Genomic DNA, 22,139 nt, shown 5'->3' with positions numbered 1-22,139 from the left:
AATTGAATCCTCATAAAACTGCTGATCACCTGACTTGACAAAATTGACTAATCCGGTTATTGATTATTGAAAATTGATCAAATTGATTGGTCAGAAGTTGAATGAATGCAACAGGCCGATAAAAAACAAACTTACATTTGATGCCCATTACACTGACTAACTCTCTAAGTGGATCATAATAGAGTGTAGCTGTGTTTCTCTTCCTCAGACCAGAGGACGAACAATGTTCAAATAATCATAAATAATTATTAAGGAGGATATGAAGGGAAAAAACAGTAACACATAAATCATGACAGACAGACCCATATAATAAAAAACCCAGATACACAAACCCCAAAGCTGAGGACAGTTTCAAAGACACACACACCCCCAGCACTCAAGGCCTGCTGCCTGGCAGATTGAGAGGGATTTGTTGGACGGCACGCGACTGTGTCATGGCAGCGCCTCCACCTCCTGTCAGCTGTGTTTGTGCAGTGACTGTGTGGAGCGTGGGGTGGTGGTGGGGGGTGTCTACAGAGGAGGACGGTCTCTGCATAGAAGAGCCAGACAAAAAAAGAGCATGTAAATCTTTTCGACAAGGAAGAGGGCTGGAGCGAGAGAAAAGAGGGGGCACGGGCGAAAGTTGAAACAATCACTTTTTCTTTTGTGCAGGTGTTTTTGTGTGTGCACGTGTGTAAAAGAGAGCGGAGAGAATAGATGTGTTGTGTGGGGGGTGAATGACACAGACAGACTTAATGGCATTAACCAAATAAGCCGAGTTCAGATCTGCTTTCTCTTCTGGTTTAACTTTCAGATGATTTGCATTTGCCCTTTAGTGATTGCAAACCCTGAACATGGTTTTATGTGTGTGTGAATGAGACTGAGAGTAAGATTCTGAGGTGCATTTTTTATTGCGTTCGTTTATAAAATGTCTCTACATATATTATATTTATGTTATAGCACTACAAACTTCAGTTTTTATGAGAACCAGGAATAATCTTCATTAAAACAAATCAAGTCAGCAGCGTATAGTTAGTACAGAGTGTTTTATTGTGGAACTATAAAACCTAATTGATGTTTTGACTATAATAAGAGCTGTAAGTTTGGTCACACAGTGAATGACGGTTTTATTTCAGTGTACATGTATGTGTGTTTGTGTCTATGCGTCTGTGTGTGTACCCTGTTGCTTTCAAATATTTATTTATAAAGGTTTTTTTTTAATGTCAACAATACACTATCTTGCTGATGTCTCAAAAGACATAGTAAATATATATTAACTGGCTCACAGGCTCTATAATTACAGATAGAAATAATTTGTATTCTTATTTCGTTCACACACTCGGTGGTGTTGTTGTAAATCAAACACTTGAAATTTACTTTAAAAACTTGCGGCTTCAAAGAAGACGTGAGAACATTTTCTTGCTCATTTGACTTCAGTAGATGCACAGTGGTTATTTCAGGATTTGTCTTGAGGAATTCATTGTTGAATTCTTTTTTACACAGAAACTGTTTTGCCTCAGCTGGACTTAAAAATGGACACAAAAAAACTACAACTGCACATTGTCTTAAAATACTCATAAATAAATCAAATGAATGAACACATTTTTGAAAAAACTGCCACATAAAAGACAATATCACTTAATTTAGCTTCTAGATAATTATTTATTATTATTAATTATTCAACATGAGCCAGGTAAGGAAGGTATAGGCATGAAGAAGAGGGGATAAAAGGAAAAGAGACATCTCTGGTTCTCATTTCCAGTCCGCAGACATTACCGCTTCATTAGCAGGCAGCATGTGCTAAATATTATTCTGACTCTGATGGCTATCACACTCCTATGTAATGAGATACAGGCCTCCTGAACACATATCTCAGACATTTCTCTTCCCCTACGACACCTCCTGACCCTTCTTTTACCTCTGGGCAAGTGTAACGTTGATGTGTCTGTGAGGGTGCACATGCAGCAGTGTACTTGTGAAGGCTGAAGCGCAAACAACAGAGAAACATAAAGTGGAAAGAACAGGAGAAGGGGAGTGAAAAAAAAGAGGGAGAGAACGACACAGATCCCTAAAACTTGAATGCATATCATGGGTTGAGCTACTACGTCTCCCTCCCTGCGATAGCCAGATCTCATTTCAGTTCCAGGACTTTAGGACCTCACTCTACACTCTCATCTCCCTCTGGCCGATTTAGAGAATTATTCAAATGAAGAAGAAACTTTGTCCGATAAAGACCCTCAGATGTTCTTTTAAGGACCTTTGAAGGTTGCAGATGGAAAGGGGATTCCTCTAGAGTCGTTCCCTCATTAAGAATGATAATTGAGATCTGGATGTGTTTGATATACACCATTAAACTAAAGGTCTGAGCTGGTTACAGAGGGAGAGAACAGTCGAGTTCAGGGCAATGGAAATTTTCCACTGTGGAAAACCTCCTGCGTATTTTAAAGAATTCGTTACACGGTTCAGGCTCAACTATGCTGCTATATAACAAAGCAAGAGCATATACAGTAAATCTGTGTCATTACTGCAACACACACACACACACACACACACACACACACACACACACACACACACACACACACACACACACAGAGTCAGTGGGCTAACCAATCTTAATTACTACTACCCCCTAGAGGAACATAGCTCAGTATAGGAATATCTGCAAGACAAAAAGGAGGAAATGTTGATCAAGAAGAAACAATATTTAGATTTATGGAAAACTAAACAACATGTGAATAAATAAAAAAAACCTGGCTCAAAAATGTTTTTTTCATAATAAAAAGCCATATCTATAAGCTGCAGTGTCCACATGTTATTGTTGAAGTTATACATGAAAAACATGGTGGGACTGCAATTGTATTGAGAGGGCGGGGATCTGGTGCCAACAGGATGAGGGTCGGGATATAACGTTGAGTATTATCAGTGCGTTGGAGCTGAACTCTGGTGTCAGTGCATTATCAGGCTATTTATGGGATATTGCAGTTAGCGTTATGACCTCACAATCGCATCCTGGATAGAGATAAAAGCCAATCAGAGCTCAGAGGGCTGATAAAGGCCAATCAGAGAGGTACAAAGAGATAAGACAAGCAGACCGGGCCCTGCAGGTGATGAGCTGTGGTCTCAGAGCCACGCAAACCATATGCAAAATACACACACACACAAACAAAAAAAATATCTTGGCCATAAAACAATGATTTGCATTATGAGGCTAGGGTTGCTTTGTGTCCCAATATAGAAAATAATTTGACTGTGTAAAGCTAAACAGATAAAGGTCCCCACAACACTACAAGATGCCAGTACGCATGAGTGCAACAGTTCTCCAGCTCAGTGCTTTTTCTGTGTGTATTTCCTTGTGTACTTTGCAAGTAAGGTACATCTATGGCCTAGAGTCATATGTGTTCTTTTTAACTTAGATTTTATGCAGCAACCAAGAGTAGCACTCTTAATGACAATAAAAGTGTTCTATTCTATTTTCATTATTCATATTGATCAAAGTTGGTTTATATAGAACGTCTTTTGAAAATCTGTGTTGGGTTGGTAAACTGTTTTGAGTATTTTCTGAACATTACAACATGCCAAGACTATTATAAATCCCACAGGTTTGGGATTTAATTGTCTTTCAAAAGTTTTCTTAATATTCAGTCTCGCAGCACAAATAAAATGTTGTTATGAAAGGAATCACTTGGACTGTGTTATCCCAGACGTATCAAACTAGTTGCCTTTCATCTTTAAATCTGATTAAAGGTCCTACCGTGCAAAGTCCTGATGGCCTTAACGTCAAACAGATGTGAATCTGGTGAGAGAGAAAATTGATATTCAGATTTTAAATACAGATTTTCCATCAACGTTTGTGACCATGTTTTTGAAAAAAGTAGCAACAAAACAAGTTCACACTTATACCATGACTTTGCCAAATACAGTTTATCATATATTTTATATTCCACTGCCTGATGCTGGCGCAAACTGACAGAAAAGCATTTTTTCTTTGGAAAATGTTTAATATATTCAAAGTATCTCAAACACCCCACGCTGCAAAATCCATCTCTGTTAAAACTTTGTCAGTCAACTGAATACAAAAAATGACAAGTAGGGTAATGTACTGGTTACCTGCTGTGTGTGATGTTTACAATACATGTAGTTCAAACACACACATGGCAATACTCAGTAATCTTTCTTTCTTTCTTTCTTGCTAAGTACAGTATATCTGAAGAGAATGGGCTGAAGAGCGACAACAGGGTGGAGGAGAACACTTGAAAGACCTTCAAAACTCTCCTCTGAGGAAAATGAAAGCTCAGCCAGAAAGAGATCACAGGCTGCAATTACAACAGCGTGTAGTGGTGATGGAGGCGATAACGCGTACTCTGGGGCGAACACAAAGCTGGCACTCTGAACCTCAGCTCACCCCATCTTCCTCCACCTCGAGCCTAAAGCGGCAGAGCAGAGGACTTTGACTCCTTCCCGCAGGTCAGGCGAAGGTCAAGTACAGGAAGGAGCTGGGAAGTGCACGACACAATCAGAACTTCTCATCTAATGGTAAGCCAGCTTCACTTTTCAGGGTGTGTTTTTTTGTCTTTTTCATTTTAGTTGATTTTTTTCTGCATTTTTTGTGGCTGAGACGTTTGGCAGAGGTTTTTCATGCAGGCGTGTACTGCACAGTAAGTCACCCCTGTCGAAAGAAAACTTTGCAGCATGAGGAGAAGCATCTGGCTTGCTTTAAAATACAAAAATGAGATCTGTGAAAACTACATGATGCAAAAGCAGATTCCAAATGAAATCAGAATGAGAAACAAAACAAAAATCAAAAAATGAAGTCTTCTCTGCTGCCACGGCAACATCCCCTATATGTCTTCCACTCTTCAATTTGCAGAATGCACAACAAAGAGAAGTTATTTAGAGGTATACATTTTGATACGAAAAAAGAAATAAACTCAGGCTCTCTTCCTGTGGAGGTGTGGTTAATGCAGCAAAAACCAAAAAATTGCTCCTATTTTGTGAAAGTTATGTTTAATTTCAGTTATTCTCACCAAAATAATTTATGGTCCATCTCAACGGAAAAATCCTCCCTCATAAAATATTTGTTTGAATCCCCCTTCCATTATATGTTTGTATCTGTGTTTATTATGATTCGTATCTGCCTTTGTATGTTACTATGTTTTTTTATGTTGTGACAGGACAGTGGATCAAATGGTCCATGTATGTCTTCATGCACAAGCTTGATATAAACAAAACACAGATGTAGTGCTACTACTGTTCAAAAGATGTTACAGGATACTTTGAAATAAAGCATCTCACCTCATACATCACAATACATACTGTATATACAGTATTCCTGCCTGTGCACCCACACAAACACACACCCATGTACACACACACACACACACACACACACAATTCACCTCCCTCTCACCCCTCTTCCCTGGGTGGGAATCCATTTCCGTCTCCTGATACATAAATAAATAAAGGGGTATATAGTGCCCCAGGACTGGGATGGAAGAGACAGAGTGTTAAAGCCAGAAAGAGAGAGAGAGAGAGAGAGAAAAGAATAGTGGTGGAGAGATCAAGGAGGAAGAGGAGGATGAAGAGGAGGAGGAGAGGGGGTGTTGTAATTGTTTCCTAGTACAGGGAAGTTCAGTCCCGATGCGACTGGGCCGTCTCTCCCTGCGGAGTCCACCTCCCCTCTCTCCCAGACACAAGAGGGAGGCCTCAATCAAACACATGAGCCACGGAACATGACCTGGCAAGTTCAGCAGGAAAAGAGGGGAGGAGGAGAGAGTTGGTGTGAATTGATTGAATTACACTCGGCCAAAAACACCATGTGTGGGGCTGAAAGTGGAGAAACTGTCAGACTTTGGTTAATAATGACTCCAAACACTGTAATGCCTGCTTAGTTACTATGTGACACTACTACAATTATAAAACCACAGTCTGAGAAAGTTCTACATATCTGCGTGTGCTGGATGGAGTCTTCTAGAAACTGAATCAAGGGGGAGAAATGAGGTTAATTGAGTTTGTTTTGTTTGTTATCTAAGGATGGGAGAGCGAAATAAAGTTATTCCTATCAGGCACTGAAGGAGAGAGAAGTTAAGTGAAAGAAAAGAGAGATTTTCAGCAACAACATCTGCATTTGTCTTCTGGGGATCATATATCCTTTTCTCTCATCCCACCCCTCACTTCTCCATAGAGGAGACTAATAGCTCAAAGCACCAAAAATAATTAAGCTTCCAAATTTATTCATCTAATTTAAAATAGCCATCCGCGCACAAGTATTGTGTGTACGCGGGTTCCTCGTGCTAAATCTAGCTGTAAGTGTTGTTTATTGTCGTATCTCTCACAGTCGTATCAGTGTGGGCAACAGGGGCTTCACCTGCCAATCATAAACAACCCGTCAGCTACATTAATTACACAAGACACAAGCTACAACTGTACAAAACAGCAGCCAGACAGCATTCAACACTAAGACTGCACCGTAGTCCATATATATGTAATGTATGAATTTATGCTTGGTAATATGTACTGTATTTTCTTGTTGTCTGTTTTGTCAACACTGCTCAAGCAGGAACTTGACAGTAGGACTCAGTATGGGTTGATGTAAAGATGGACGACACGTCTCCACTTCCTTCCACTATCCAGAAATTAGGCCAAACTGTCCCATTTCAAATCAAATCAAATTAAATATACTTTATTGTCCCCATGTAGAAATTTCTCCTGTGTATACTAACGCTGCAATCTTGCACCGATGATGTCAATTGGAGCCGGAGTCTGCGTAAGTGGCAAAGGGAAGAAGAAGCCATGGTATCAAGGTCCAGCTGATACAGGAGCTTGAGTCAGTATCAGCTGTTGTTTATTGGAAAAATGAACACTTTAACATCCATCAGATTGACTAGAATGAATGACATAAACAGCTGAACATTTTGATCCTCAATTGAGTCAACGGTCGCCCTCAGATGTCAGTCACCTGCTTCCATCACAGAAACCCAAACAGAGGCTTGAGGCTTAGATGCTTTTGTTAAAAACTACAGGAAATGTGTACAATATAATTTTATGGTTTCTGACACAAGAAATGAGGGGAGTTAAAATTTCAGTTCAATCTAGAAAAATCACGCAGAAAGACCTGTGTCTAAAATAATGCTTGTGCAATACAGAGTTGCATTGTTCATCATCTAATATGGCACATTAAAAACTATTTATATGAATCTATTGTTGAGTGTCTTCATCTATTTGAGGTCATGATGTGAGTCCACCAGTCAGACCAGTACTGATCACAGCCAAGAGCCACACATTTGGTGCTTTTGCTTTAGGCCTATTTTTATATGGAACATCAAGACCACTGCAGCATCGAACACCTCAGGTCTGCTTCAAACACGAAAACCCCCTCCAAGTTCTCCACATGATAACACCACAGTACAGGATAAAGTAAAATGGATGTGTGCAGCATGTCATCTCACTGACTAATGAAAGGAAAAACTTGGCCACTGAGTTAAATCTGCAGTGCCAGGCAACATTAGTGGGGGAGTGAACCAGTCCTGTCAAAAAGTGGGCCATTCAAACATTTTTTTGTCCCGTAAGATTTGAGAAAATCCAGAGCACCAGTCATCTCCAAATCTACAGCATCACTGGGATATTGGGGTTTGAATGTAATTACTCTTTGACCACTTAGTTCAGGCTGTCACTGCTAAGGTCACATGAATAAGGCTCCATATTTGTCTCCAATCGAGCCACTAATCTGAAAGATCTAAGAGCCTGAATCAATCCTCCATTCTGCTTCTATTGATCTCATCTCCTCCGTCTACCAGTTTCACTGCCGCTTTTTCATCTCCGTCTCCTCCCCAGCATGCTCTTTGCAGTAATGGATACTGAAGTTGTCAGGCAGATTTAACACTTATTGCTTATTTAAAACGGCCTCTGACCCACACACAATACCCTCCACCACATCCCTCCAGACATGCCTAAAAAAAGAAAGAGCAGTGCGTCTCACTGGGCACAGTGCGCGTTAAAGGGCTGTCACTCTTATTGTTGCAGTAGCCATGAAATGATCATGCCAGGCTAATGGCTACCTTATCTCTGCAGCAGGCTTAATAAAGGCTGTTCAAAGCCTGCTTCTCCAGGTGGGAGTTATGTCATTGAGCCTCAATATTACACCTAAACTAACCATATGGCCTGAGCCGAGAGTGAGATAGTGAATGTTTTCAAAGCCTGGAGGCCTGGACCAGCGGATCAAAGCAGGAAAACCTGATTGTAAATGTCTACATGTGTCCGTTCCTCCTGTTTTAGCAATTATGAGCATACGAACTTATAATGTGTCCAGTCATTTAAGCTCGCATTGATTCATACCTCGCCTGCAGTGTTTTCACAAGCAGTGGAATTGCTTTAATTTTTTAAATCATATTCTAATTGTTAAAATTGCACACAGCCAAACTGCTGTGTTTCATTCATATCTATAGAGAAGAAACCCAAAAGTAAAAACTCTCTCTGTGGTGGGGCCATCCATGCTAAATGAAAAGGGGGAGCAAAGGGGGAGTGAACTGAGCATCAGCTGACGACATCACTGACACAGTCCAAGACTAAACAAGAGCGAGGGATCTAAGGGGTAAGATAGATAATGGGGTAAGAAAGAATTAATATGAGTCAGAAATCAGAACAGGAGAATGGGATGGAGGAACAGATAGAGAGGGTCAATAAAGATTGGAAATAAGATTGTTTCTTAAAAGTTGTGTTGCCTATAAAGTTTGAGACGAACAATTGCTGAAATCTATAAAAAGAAATCTATAAAAACCACACATAAATATTGACAGTCAATTAGACATGAGTAAATACACTAAACAGCACACTGACTCAGTACAAGTAGATCAGTCAGATCTGACAGTGTGATACTCCAAATCCATGTTTTATACCAAAAATCAGCAGCAGCAACTGAAGACTTGTACTACATGCAGATCACAACACAAACTGAATTTAAAAAAGTAGAGCTTGGGTGAGTTCTTGGAAAGAGAGCCATGCAGTACAAAGATGACAATGAATTTGAACAAAGGTAAACTTCAGGTAAAGCTATTTATTTAACAGTAGTTTTGTCCCTCTGACACGTAACTTAACTGTCAGACAATATTATTAACAGACAAAAAAAAGAGACCATAATACATTGAGATGATATTAAATTATTATTGTAATTTTTAAATCCTTATTAATGGAGAAAATACAAAATTTTTGGGCCACTCTTCCATCCTGCTGGTGATTCACAAGGCATTCTGGGAAAAATGATCATTGAAGTGTGGGTATGAAAAATCACAGTTTTGAAGGCTGTGCAGCCTGAACACTTGCCCCTACCCCTCCATCACAACATGGAACACTACACCTACATGCGACCGGAGTGGAAGGGCTATGAAGGGATGAAATGGGATTGGGCCTTAGGTGTTGCCTTCAGATTGCTAAGGTCAAAATGAATCCAGCGAATAGTCAAGAGCTGTCACCTGATATTTCTGATTTAAATAAAGAGTTACCAAATGTGAGGGAAAACGAGAGAAGAGAAGAGGGTGAGCTGAGGAGCAACTCCACTGAGAAGAGGAGGAAGATGAGAGGAATAGAAGAACCACATAAGTGTTTGAAAACAGTTTTGGTTCATTAGGAAGAGGAGGAAAGAAAATGATTAAAGTAGGGAAAGAAAATAAAGTGAACCAATATGTGTCTTCAATCAGCTAATCCTTTCCATATGAAATGATGAAATCTGTTCACCGAGGCTTCAAATCAACCACACACTCAAACAAACACTGTGATGATGAAGATTAACACAGAAACTAAAGCAGTGGATGGATCAGACCAGACAACCACCGTTGTGGTTATGGTGAACCAGGTATTAACATGATGTGTCAAAGTCACACACTGCAAAATAAAAACATACAACACAGCAGGGTTAAACATAATTGTGTTGACGTCTAATCTTGGAGGATGAGGGACTTCAGCTTCAGAGTCAGTGTGGGTGTTTACAGAAAACACAGACAGTAACAAAAACCATGTCTGTTGTGTTTTAAGATACATAAATGTTGCACAGAGGTTTTCATCTCCATTTGTTTCTTTGATAATTTGCAGGACTAGACAAAACTACTCGATGGATTCACATAAGCTTTGTTTGTGGTATGGGTCAGGAAATAAACCATTACATTTTTGTGCTGATCAGGATCAGGGGGCAAATCCAGGAATAATTTTACTCTTCCATTAACGTTGCGAGATTTTAAATGATTTCTCCAAAATGACATATTTAGGGGACTTATATTTATCACTGAAAATCCAGGTCTCATGAATTTAAATGTGGTTTCATAAGGGGACTGTTGGGCCTTGGTGGAGGTGTGTGTCTACTGACTTAATAATGCAGTCTTAATATACAATCAGCAATCAAGTTACAAGGTTACAAGTTATAAACAAAAAAAATCCTTTCTTTAGATGAATCTTTCTTTGTGACCTGGTAGATTTCCTTGTTGTGGTCTGAGTTTGTTTCAGAGTTTCTCTGTTGCCTCCTCTTTTCATCACCCCTCATCATTGCAGTGCGATAACTCTCCTCCTCGCTGTCTGGATCGCAGCTGAAATCAAAGTTCTGCTCTGCACGCCAATGGCCTCGTGCTGATAAAGCAATGCGTCATCCGTAACTTCAACCACATCCCTCACCTCTGTCCTATCATCCTCTGTTTGTTTGACACCAGCCTGTACTTGTTTGTTTGGAACCTATTTTCGAGACAAAACTGGAGGAAAGTGCTGGAGGGAAAAACTAAAACAGAAAAGAGGAGGCCAGTGACAAGAAGAGATCCAGTTACACGCTTGTACTACTGTCTGGGCAAATCGGAAGCATTCAAGACACATAACCCCCGTCCAGATATCGCTGATTAAATAATGCAGTCATAATAATCGAAGCAGCATTTCCATTTATGAAATCTAACTCACTCACACACACACACAGGGGCTGTCCGTCCTGTCCCCCCATTTCCCAAACAGTCTGCCTGACTTCTTCGCCCCCATGCCAAATGCAGAGACGGAAAAGGAAAAAGGAGAAAAATAAATAAATCTTCAATTTTAATGGCTCATTTCCGTGGGACACTACCCTTAAGCCTTGGGCCTGACATCAGTAAAAAGACAACCCCTCAACCCCCATCCCTGCATTAAATCTTCCCATCCACCCACTCTCTGTGCAGGAATAAGAGCCAGCAGTATGTCTAATCAGATTTCTCAGTTTGGTCGTCCTCTCCAGAGAGCAGACAGACAGTCGGACATGCTGGTGGCAGGGCAGGTGAAACCCCCCACCCAAACAGACTGAATTCATGATTACTTTTCAGTTTGTCTGCACATGTGTTTATTTGTTTGTGTGGCAGTGGGAAATTAACTGTGAGATTATAAACAATGCATGTGTTAAAACATAGAAAACTTGCAGATAGGAAATAAGAGATGGTGCTTTAGTAAAAGTTGTATATTTTGGATTCCAAATTTAATCTGTAATTTTCATCAGATAAATAATAGTGACGGAATATGGACATATAATTAAAAAGTTTGAAAATAACATTGAATGCTTGTTAACTGATTATCACTTAAATTACTAATAACAAATAATTAACGAATAAAGAATAAAAAGTGAAAAAGCAGAGTTTACATAATGAGTAACAGCTGATAAGACTTCATATAACAACAAATCTCTGTCATCTCACTGAAAATAGATGCAAAAAAAAATGAACGCTGCAGTTTTTCCCATACTTGACAACTGAAGAAACCATCGCTGTGTTTCAGTGAAAACCCTTGATGCTCTGACAATGAGTTTACAAGTTCTGTGATTATATTTAAATAATCTGAATAAGTTTTGGAACCTTTGCTGTTTGTAAAACCTGGTGAGACGCTGTAGCATGTGACACTGAGTGTTCAAACAAACCTGACCTGACCCTAACCCTCTTTAAAAAGTTACACATTTATAAGCACTTAATAATCTATTAAAACATTGTTTAATAGTCGTTCATTAGTGTATTTGTCAACAAGAACAACCTGTGAAGTTTATCTAACTGTAACTGATGTAATAACATCAGTAACAGTTACTGAATGATTGACATTATAGTATAACACAATATAGGAAAGATGATTCCATGAATATGAAATATTATTCATTTATCAACTGTATGTTGTATCTATAAGACTTTGTTGTTAAAGTCAGACCAAATACTGTATATTTGAAAAAGATACTGATACTCATAATTGAGAGATTGAAAAATACCATAACAATATATCAGCACAATGTAGAGAAGAATTCTTTACAGTAGTTTTTTGTTTTGAATTGGAACCAAGATAGCTGAGCAAGTGTAGTCAAGTGTAAATGTGATGTTTTGCTGTTTTGTGTGTAATGATGTATCATAAATATGATCGCAGTTACTGAGAATTGCATCAGTTCCCTTTGCATCAATGGTATTTGTGTTTATAAGCCCATGACTCAACACGACTGAGGAGCACTGAAACGTCCTTAGAGTTGTAAGATACTGACCTGGTAATTTAATGCTCCTAAATACAGATGTGACTTCACATGGAGAAAGAAGCAAAGGCGATGTTTTTGTTTTGTGTTATCAGTCACTGCATCTGCCATTCACTGTGTCACCCTCCACTGCTCTCCGCTCCTCTGTTGTCTCTTCGCCGCTCTGTGCCTCCCCGCAATGATCTTATGTACACACACCTGATGATTAATATGCAACGATGAAGCCGTGAAAAAGACAAGCAAGGGACAGAACAAAACCAGCAGGAGAGAAAGGCCTGATGGGAATCTTCTCAGGACAGTAAACACCACATGAAACAATCTATCAGACCTTTGACGTCATCAGGCAAGAGTGGAAAATAAATGGAGAGGGGGGGAGGACAGAGAGAGTATAACCTAAAGTAATAATATCATAAATGAAAACAAGTTCGTAAGAGCAATAAAGCTTTACATACATTTTATTTCAAATTAATTTAACGATTCTTTACTGTTACTGGTGTTACACAAGCTAATGGTGTAATATTGTTTCACAGAATGCTTATGCATGCATGTGTGTATACGTCAGTCAAGCTGGTTTCTAATTAAGAGTTGCTGTGCAAGGTTAGCGATTGTTGCTAAGGAGGAAAATCACTATCAGCCGGCCCATTTTCATATGAATGAGCCCTTTTAATTAAACCGAAGAGCTAATGAGAGCCTGTATCAAAATAATAGAATGTATTACCAGCTATGTACGAAGTGAACAAAAAAAACACAAAGATGACATATAGGACGAAAAAGAGCCGAGGAGGGAGAGAGAGAGAGAGAGAGAGACGAGTGCAGTGAAAGGCAGGGAGATTAACTGGTTCTTAGCAGAAAACAGATATCTGTTGTCTTTGAACCTGTAATGTTATTTCTGCGCTGACAGAAGTTCAAAGAATCCGAGGGCCGAGATTGAGTTAGACTTTGGTGCACAAAAGGAACGAGCAGGAGAAAGAGAGAATAAATGTCGACTTGCATGTTCTAAGTCTGGCGTGTGTGTGTGTGTGTAAAAGAGCGAGAGAGAGACGCAAGAAGTAGATCTCAGATGAAAAGCAGAAAAAAACTGCTCCATTGTTGGGAGTCTGTGTATTCGAGTGTGTGTGTGTGTGTGTGTGTGTGTGTGTGTGTGTGTGTGTGTGTGTGTGGTTGTCAGACATGCACCACATGCACATTGCTATAATTTCTCCATTTGAAGGTTAATTAACGCTTGGAGTGAAAGCTACAGGACTGCGAATCAAAGACAGTAAACAGTCTTCCAGCCGCCTCTGGGGATTATTAGAAAAATAAATGAAAGCTGCACAAAACAATTAAAAATTATTTGAAATGTGAACTTTGAGAAGTAGTTTTCCCTCCACTTTTCTGTGATAACGTTACAGTGATCAGGAACATGTGAAATAAACTGAGAACAAAAGAGCGTGAGCGGACCACCACGAAAAAAATCACAGCTCACAAAATGGAAGCTTCAACAGCAGTAAAACAAAGTATAAATTATGTTTTGTGTACGTTTATATGATGAATCCATAAAGTATAAAATTAAATAACTGTCAGTTTTTAACATTGTAATAAACAATCATTGTAAATGAAGATATAACATGAAATGCATATGTCACTTGAAACAGCAAACAAAATTTAACAAAATTATTGCAGCAGCTAGTGGTAAACGACAATAAAAGTTAAAGCTCCTTGAAAGAAGCAGAGGAAGTTGGAAAGTGTGTGTGTTTGTGTTAGTGTGTGTTTGTGTGTGTGTGTGTGTTAGTGTGTGTTAGTGTGTGTTTGTGTTAGTGTGTGTGTGTCGGCGTGTGTTGTCAGTGGTTGCGAGGGCTCTTTATGTATTCGATTTGGGGCTGTGCCGTGTGCATGTCTTCACCCTCAATCTGGCAAACCAGAGGGATATGAGCTAATTAAGGAGGAAGACAACCAAAGGGGTAAGACAGGGAAGAAATCAAATTAAAGGCAGGAGAGGATTAGTGGCAGAGGCAAAGTACTTACTGCTTTCTGCTGGAGTTCAGCTCAGACATTTGGAAAGAGACAGGATGAGACAAAGTGAAGAGAATAAAAAGTTCGAGAGATATTTGCCAAAACTGATTTGGTTATTTCAGACCACGTTTGCATCAGATGGACCTCCCCCCGCCACATTTTTATGTGTTTTAATTTTGTCTTGCCGTCCATTTCTCTCCGTCTTTGTCTCTCTTTTCCTTCTCCCTTCAGTTCCCTCAGAGGACCTGTCCCTGTCCCAGCCCTGCAGCTCCTATCTGATGGGCATTGGGCCACTGTTTTCATAAACACAGTTTTTGGAGGGCCAGCATACATACATAAACAGCAGCACCACAGGCTGCAGTGTCAGATCTCCTCTAAACCTCCGTCACTCACTCTGCTCTTCTAAAAGCCCCATCAGCCAGTGTTTGGGCCAGTCTGACAGTGCTGGGCTTTTCAGACGTGTCCCAGACAGAACCAGAGCCATGTTTGGGTCCCTCCCCCCCACAGGCACACAGCTCCGTGGCCGTCAGAACGCCATTGTCCCCGCCTGTCAGTCCAGGATTAACTCTGTATACACACTGACCCATTACAGAACACACAGCGTCGACCTCAGGGCACAATAAATATCCCTTTAATCTGATAACCTCGCGCTTGCTTAAAAAAGTAAGTTATTTAGAGGCTTTTGTGGGTTTGAAATGCTACGTTAGCGGATTATTAAATCTGTAAACAGTTTTCACTGAAAGTTCAAGAACCGTTAGTGGTTTCCTCAAACTGAGATTATGAGTTTCTTAATGTGCTTTTGGTTTTTTCTTTTGTTCCAAAAATCCTCTACATGAAAGTGCAGTAGCAGTCAAACACATTTAAAGAGACATATCCACAGTCATAACAATAACAGCCTACAATAATAGAGGTTCAGATCCCAGGGATTGTCAGATGACTTGTCCATCAAGGACGCATGTTTCACCTAATGGAGATTATTAGAAATAAATAAATAAACTCTGAAAGAGGTCATTTTACATTTAAGTCTCTTTTGTTTGTTGTTTACAGCTCACAATTTACTGTTCTGGTTCAATCTCACCTCTTTCACACCCTCCTGCGATGTTGAGTAAAGAACTGTGTAAAGGTTTAACAGGACAAGTTCTTCCAAAATTGTAGATTTTAGGATTACCAGTGGCAGAAAACTCAAATACTGTACTTTCAATTTTATGCTACATGATCATTCTACTCCAAAACATTTCCGTGGGACATACTGTACTTTTTCTCCATGTTTGCTTGACTGCCACTTCTTTATGAATTGAAACTGAAAATAAAAAAATACTTTACTTTAACAAGTAAAACAGAAAAAATTACACCTTCACCAGCTTCAACAACAAAATGCTACGTATAATGCATCAGCAATAATAACCTAATGAAAAATAATAGTATAGTTTATAAAGTGTACTTTTAATTTCAATACTTTTAAGTAAGTTTTCTCTGTAGTGCTTGTGCACATGATATTATTGATACTTGTTTATTTAAAGTAAATTATTTGAATACTTTCCCTCGATTTAAACTGCCATAATAAAACATCTGTGTTGATCATTTCACTGAGATTTTACCATGGAAAGGAAAACCTTACAGAGATTTTAGCTTGTAGGAGTGACAACAACAAAATGAGACACTGAGGTGATTCACATTTCAGACTCTATGACATGTTACTAATTCACAGCTCTAAGATTTTAGGTTTATGTGGATTCAAAAATCAAACGACTTTCAGACTGTGTGACACATAAGGAGTCAGTTAGGACTGGTCTCTTTGTTTAGTCCCATCATGTTTGGTGACTAATACAATAAACATCACATCTACCTCTGGGTCGCAGCGGGGAAAACTGACTCCCCAAGGCCCCCCCTTTAAGACATTTCATGAGATGGTATAACAAGCATGAAGTCCCAAGAATAGATGACATGTTTTTGACATCTTTTACAAGGTTATGCAGAGTGGAAGTGAGTATTAACATGACCCCACACATCACGTGACCCCACCGCTAGCAACGTTAGCTGATGAACCAGACCACCAGCTTTTAACCCTCCTCCCTGAAGCTCTAAGTCTCCTCAGCAGTAACACAATGCTCAAAAGGGAACCGCTTCAGGCCTTTCCTTCAAATTCATTACTGTGTTGTTTTAACCATTGGGAACATTTCTGTGCCTACACAAGACCTCAAAAAACTGTGGTTCAAAAATAGTTTTGACCAAGTGATGACACAATATATATTTAAAAAAAAAGCTTGCTTGACAAAAATCCTGATTAGGAGAGAGAGGTACCCTGGTCCCAACCCCCCTGGCTGTATGATATATATATAGTGGATGGATGGATGTTTAGGGGGGAAAAAACTAAATCATTTAGATTTATGTAAATTATGTCAACAGGTCCAGCACACCATGCAATATGCAGTCATGGATGTTTTTTTTCTTTGCTTATTCACCATCTTTTGATCCTGATCTTGAACCACAAACCAGCAAATGGCATTTTATATATTTCATAACATACACAAACACTCAGATAAAGATCCCTTATCATTTAAAAAACAAATGTACTTAAAGCTAGGTAAGATTTGTAATTTGTTTCTGAATAACTTTTACCTTATTTGTTTAAATCCTCCTTATGTCCTGAAACCATCAATAAATAAAGTCATCTGAATAGAAAAAAGAAAAACGGTATCTGAGGCCCTCGCAGGACTGTAATTAACATGACCAATCATTTCTGAATAAAATAACATATAATAATAGTTGCAGTCAATTGTTTGCTGATATTTGTTTGGCACTAAAAGTACACGAACAGCAGAGAAGAGTCAAAAAAAGATGCATGTAAGAAGGATGAATAATGAAGGGAGAGTATGGGGAAAAAAACTCTTCTCCATATTTCTCTGAAAACTGATTTCCTCTGTTTGCTTGCGTTTTAACTGCAGCACAGATGTTGGTGTGCACCTCTGCCCCCCCTCACCTCTGTTTGTAAGGTGTATGAGAGACAACATGACACAGGCAGGTGCACAGAATACTGGCTGACATATTTCAAGGTGACACTGCAGGTGACCTCTGACCCAGACGACTTGGACACTGCTGAGCTCAGCTTTAAAGATCGACTGTTATTCTTCGGCTGTCAGCCTCCGCCTTTCAATACCCGTCCCCTCGTCCTGAGGTGACGAGGTGGGCGTGACGAGAGGATGACAGCGGCAGTAAAAACAGAGTGTCAGGGTATGGAAACAGTATATCAATAGGTTGCCTTGTTGAGATGCCAGACCTCATTTGCATGTTTTTTTTTTCAACTGTGTAAATTAGACAGGAATAGATATGCAAACAATGCAGTGGTGATGGGAGAACAATGGTGGTCTTAAAAGATTGTCTTTCATGAGGGTGTACTGATTAACCCGTGCAAAATGTTTCAGGCAGATCAGCTCATGATCCTGTTTCATTTGAAAAGGAAATAAAGAATTTGGAATCAGTAGCTAGCGCTGGGATTTCTGACCTTTTTTCAAAACCTGTTTTATATTTTGGGTTCAGTATTGATGTTGAGTTTTTAGCGGTGACAGTCAAAGATGTATTTTTCTGACAAAAAGTCACCAAGACTGAACAGTACATCAATACAAATGACTGTTATCTTAACAAAAATAGATTCAAAGTGACAAGTGACCATGCAGAAGAGAAGTCAATGTGGAATATGAAACATGATATTAAAGGTGGCGCTTATTAAAGAGGCCATGGCCAAACAGTCCCTTTAGATTCATTCAAGCTGCACCAAATTTTACATAACAGAAATATCAAAAATCATAAATTTGCTTGACTTTCTTTCATGAAGATCCATGAATTATTGTCTGGAAATTTAGTTGGAATCTGAAAAAAACACCCTTAAAATTCCTGGATCCACCCCTGGATCCTGGCCCATGTTCCATCCTTCCACCAAGTTCTGTAGAAATCTTTCCAGTACTAGTTTATGTGTAATAATACTATCAAACAAACAAGTAAACAAACATAGAAGCAAATACCTAGCCTCCTTGGTGAATGTAATAAACCATTAACCCAACACATGTACCACTAACTGCACAGTACAGATGATCCTGAGTGGTCCAAGGTCAAAAAGATACTGTCTGGTCTCCTTGTAAATATTTTTTTTACTAACAAACAATATATATCGATCAGTGTCAACATTAAAACCACTGGTGAGATGAATAATACTGATGCCGTGTGGACGGCTTGAGGCAGCAAGTTAAAGAGAGAGAGTTTGATGATCTAGTCCCTGGCATTCATGTGGCTGTTACTTCACATACCAACTACAGTTGCAGACGGAGTACAACCCCACATGGTAACGGTATTCCTCTTTCAGCAGTAGTGACGCTGCCACACAGCAAAGATTGTTCAGGAATGGTTTATGGAACATGAAAAAGAGTTCAAGGTGTTGACTTGGCCCCTAAATTCCCAAGATCTCAATCTGATCGAGCATCAGTGGGATGTGCTGGAAAAAGAGTTTGATCCATCGAGGCCCCCACGTCGCAACTTACAGGACTTAAGAAGATCTGATACTAACGTCTTGTGCCTGATAACGCAGGACATGTTCAGAGGTCTTCTAGAGTCCATGTCTACACAATATTAGACAGATGGTTTTAATGCTGTGGCTTATTGCTGCGATATAAAAGCTGAGAATATACTGCCTCCTTTATGTTAAATTGATCTAATATATTCTAAATACCGCTTGAACACAAAAAGCAAGTAATGCAAAACAGTTCAGACGTACGAGTCATGCACAATCCTGCAAACTACTAGACAAATGAGCAACTAACAAACACAGCCAAAAACATACTCTCCTGAGCAGAGGTATTCAAAATTGATTGATGATATCGCTCTGAAAAGAGGACACTCTGTTCTTTCCTATCATTATTACTTGTACCTTAATGTGTTTGCGTTATAATGATCTGAACAAACCAACAAAAACAAATTCAAACTGTAGTCGGAGCAGTGAAAGTGTTTGCAACCATACATTTATAAAAGCAGGCATAAATCATTTCCAAAGGTTCAAGACAAAAACAAAACAACTGCAAAAGATGTCCACAGCTGATGGGGGATGGGGGGAAAGCTGCATCGGAAATGGACACGTTTCATGAAAGCAGCTTCGGTTGTATTAATTAAACGATCCCCATTTTAATCATGACTAATTATATTTGTAGGCAAGGTTTGAGAGGAGGGAGGGGGAGGGAGGGGGAGGGAGGGTGATGGTATCTGTGTCTGTGCTCATTAGTGCTGCAGAGCTGTCTGGTGGCAACATACGACTCCTGTCATCACATTATCAGTAATAAACATAACCTCTGTCAGAGGAGGGAGATACTGTAAATACTGTGATCGCAGGACAGGCAGGACACCTGAAAAAAGCAGCTTCAAATTTTTGAGAAATATAAAATATATCATCTAACAACTATAAATAGTCTGGAGCAAGCGATGAAGACATTTCAGCACGTTAGCAGCCTAACCACCTCCCCACTGGTTAAACAGTTAATTAATGTTGCAGCCATTTATCAGTCAATTGGCTGCTAATTAGTCTTTTCAATCTCCTCTGCTTTGAACCACATTTTAAACTCCGCTCTCGCTCCCTCCTCTTTTTGCCTTGTCAATAATCCAGCCGCCATATTCTCCTCCCTCTGCGTCATCCTGTTATCTCTGCTCATCAGCCACTGTTTCCCATCTATAAACATTCAGGAGCTGAGACGCTGACCCTCCACTCTTGGCTGACCCGGAGGTCATAAGGACAAAAAGAAAAATAGAGAGCGGTACTGAAGTGAAATCATCATCATGACTGTGTTTCATCTCTGCAGAGGAAGACGAGAGATTTAAAAGGAGCAATATGTAAAGGGAGTCATAGCTCGAACCAGAATATGAGCACCAGGCTGAAATATACTGTAACTAAATTGTCTAAGAAGTTGGTGCGACTGCTTTCCCATGTCCTGTGTGATTCCTGGTTGTAGCCTGATGAGTGAGTGTGTGTGTGTGTGTGTGTGTGTGTGTGTGTGCGTGTGTAGGTGAGTGTGAGTGTGTGTGTGTGTGTGTGTGTGTGTGTGTGATGAGCTGAGGTGAGAACACACTCCCAGCTGCAGTCCCATAGCCTCCCTGTCTGCCTCCTCTTGCCACAATCAGCTATGGCCCTAAAAGCGGATTATTCAGTCCATCCAGACCTCGTCACCTAAGCTCAGAGGGGACTCTCTCTCTCTCTCTCTCATACACACACATGCACAACAGGATTAGCATGCATGTAAAAACATAGTAGGGAAACGTGCTGCACCCACACTCCCGTGTCTGTATTAGTGGAACGTGAGATGATCTTTATCAAGACAAGGAGGGGAAAAAAATTCTTCTAAGAAGATATAAAACTGATTCAGCATTTTACAATTATATTGAGGCATAATGCTTTTCTTTTTAAATATGTTTAAAAAGATGAGAGAAAACAATTGATTTTACTGTAGGTTTAGTGATATATTAGTTGATATGGTTCCAATTTTTTAAATATATATTTTATTTGAAAATATAAATTAAAAAAAAATTACATTATTTAAGCAACTTGGTCTTTACATTTTTGAAAAACCTCTCACATCCATCTCAGATTATTTTGCACCGATAAAACAAATCTGTGCATCATCATGACCTGCCTGTGTAAATATAACATTATGGCAAATACTGAGAACTCTAAAAGATGATTGCCATTAGTGTCTAATGAGGAGACATGAGTGCAGTAACAAGAAAAAGGTTTTCAATAAAAACTAGAATGGATGGGGAATGAAAGAGGGGGTGGAGCGAGAAAGACAAACTGGAGAGACTCAGGAGTAAAAAGCGACAGATTTTTTTTTCTTGTCTGGTTTTCTATAAGAGGAACGAGAGGAGATAAGACTAAAAGGACTGTCACTCAGAGGAACAATCCCTCCAGTGTCCCCTCTTGCTCCTGCTGCTCCTCCCTCCCTCTCTCTGTCCAATTTCCACAGATTCCTGCTGAGATAGTCGCTGTTCACAGGGACAGTTTGCTGACATCATCTGCCACATACCGAGTATCCTGCACTCTCACTGCACGGCCCCACCACACGTCTGTGACAGGACGGACACGTATCTGCACAGACACCAAAAGACAAACCCTGTGCAGAGCTCAATTATTATAAATCATCACATTCATCGATGCCATTAATAAACTCCATCAATAGGTGGTTGCTTGTAGATTTGTTTGTTGGTTCATTGACTGTCAGCAGATTACGCAAAAAAACTATCAAGCAGATGTCCACAAAACTTGATGGAAAGAAAAAGGAACCCATATCTGCAGCAGCAGGTTCTGCACTTATTTTCATCAGGCACAGATTGTCAGATAAAATGCTATAAATTATTGATTCATTCAGCATTTCCTGCAAATACATGTTTTGGGAAACAAGCTAGAGCAGCAACTAATTATATATTTATGTATCATTAAGAAATAAAATACAAATTTTATTCAACGAAGTGATTATTTGTTTGGTCTGTGCAACATCTGAAGAGAGTTAAAATGTCCACCACAGTTTTTTTTTTACAGCTGAGGCTATCTTTACATTTGAGGAACTTAAATAAGAAAATGTTTGTATTGTTATCTTTATTTATTTACAGTGATGATCAAAATGGTTAATTTTCTCTTGGTCAATTAATG

The 22,139-nt window shown here is 39.5% G+C and overlaps 1 protein-coding gene across 2 annotated transcripts in view; it reads right to left on the bottom strand.

Annotated features, from left to right (window-relative positions):
- The window catches only part of eefsec (eukaryotic elongation factor, selenocysteine-tRNA-specific), a 69,744-nt gene that overhangs the window by 35,622 nt on the left and 11,983 nt on the right, over positions 1-22,139 (bottom strand). For both annotated transcript variants that reach the window (XM_069516968.1, XM_069516959.1), the window contains exon 7: positions 3,734-3,775. In XM_069516968.1, the coding sequence (XP_069373069.1) occupies positions 3,734-3,775 (42 nt within the window). The remainder of the gene's footprint in view (positions 1-3,733; positions 3,776-22,139) is intronic.

The sequence above is a fragment of the Paralichthys olivaceus genome, chromosome 2 (assembly GCF_024713975.1).
Source record: "Paralichthys olivaceus isolate ysfri-2021 chromosome 2, ASM2471397v2, whole genome shotgun sequence".
Classification (NCBI taxonomy): Eukaryota; Metazoa; Chordata; class Actinopteri; order Pleuronectiformes; family Paralichthyidae; genus Paralichthys; species Paralichthys olivaceus.
This window is presented reverse-complemented; position numbering and strand designations above follow the sequence as displayed.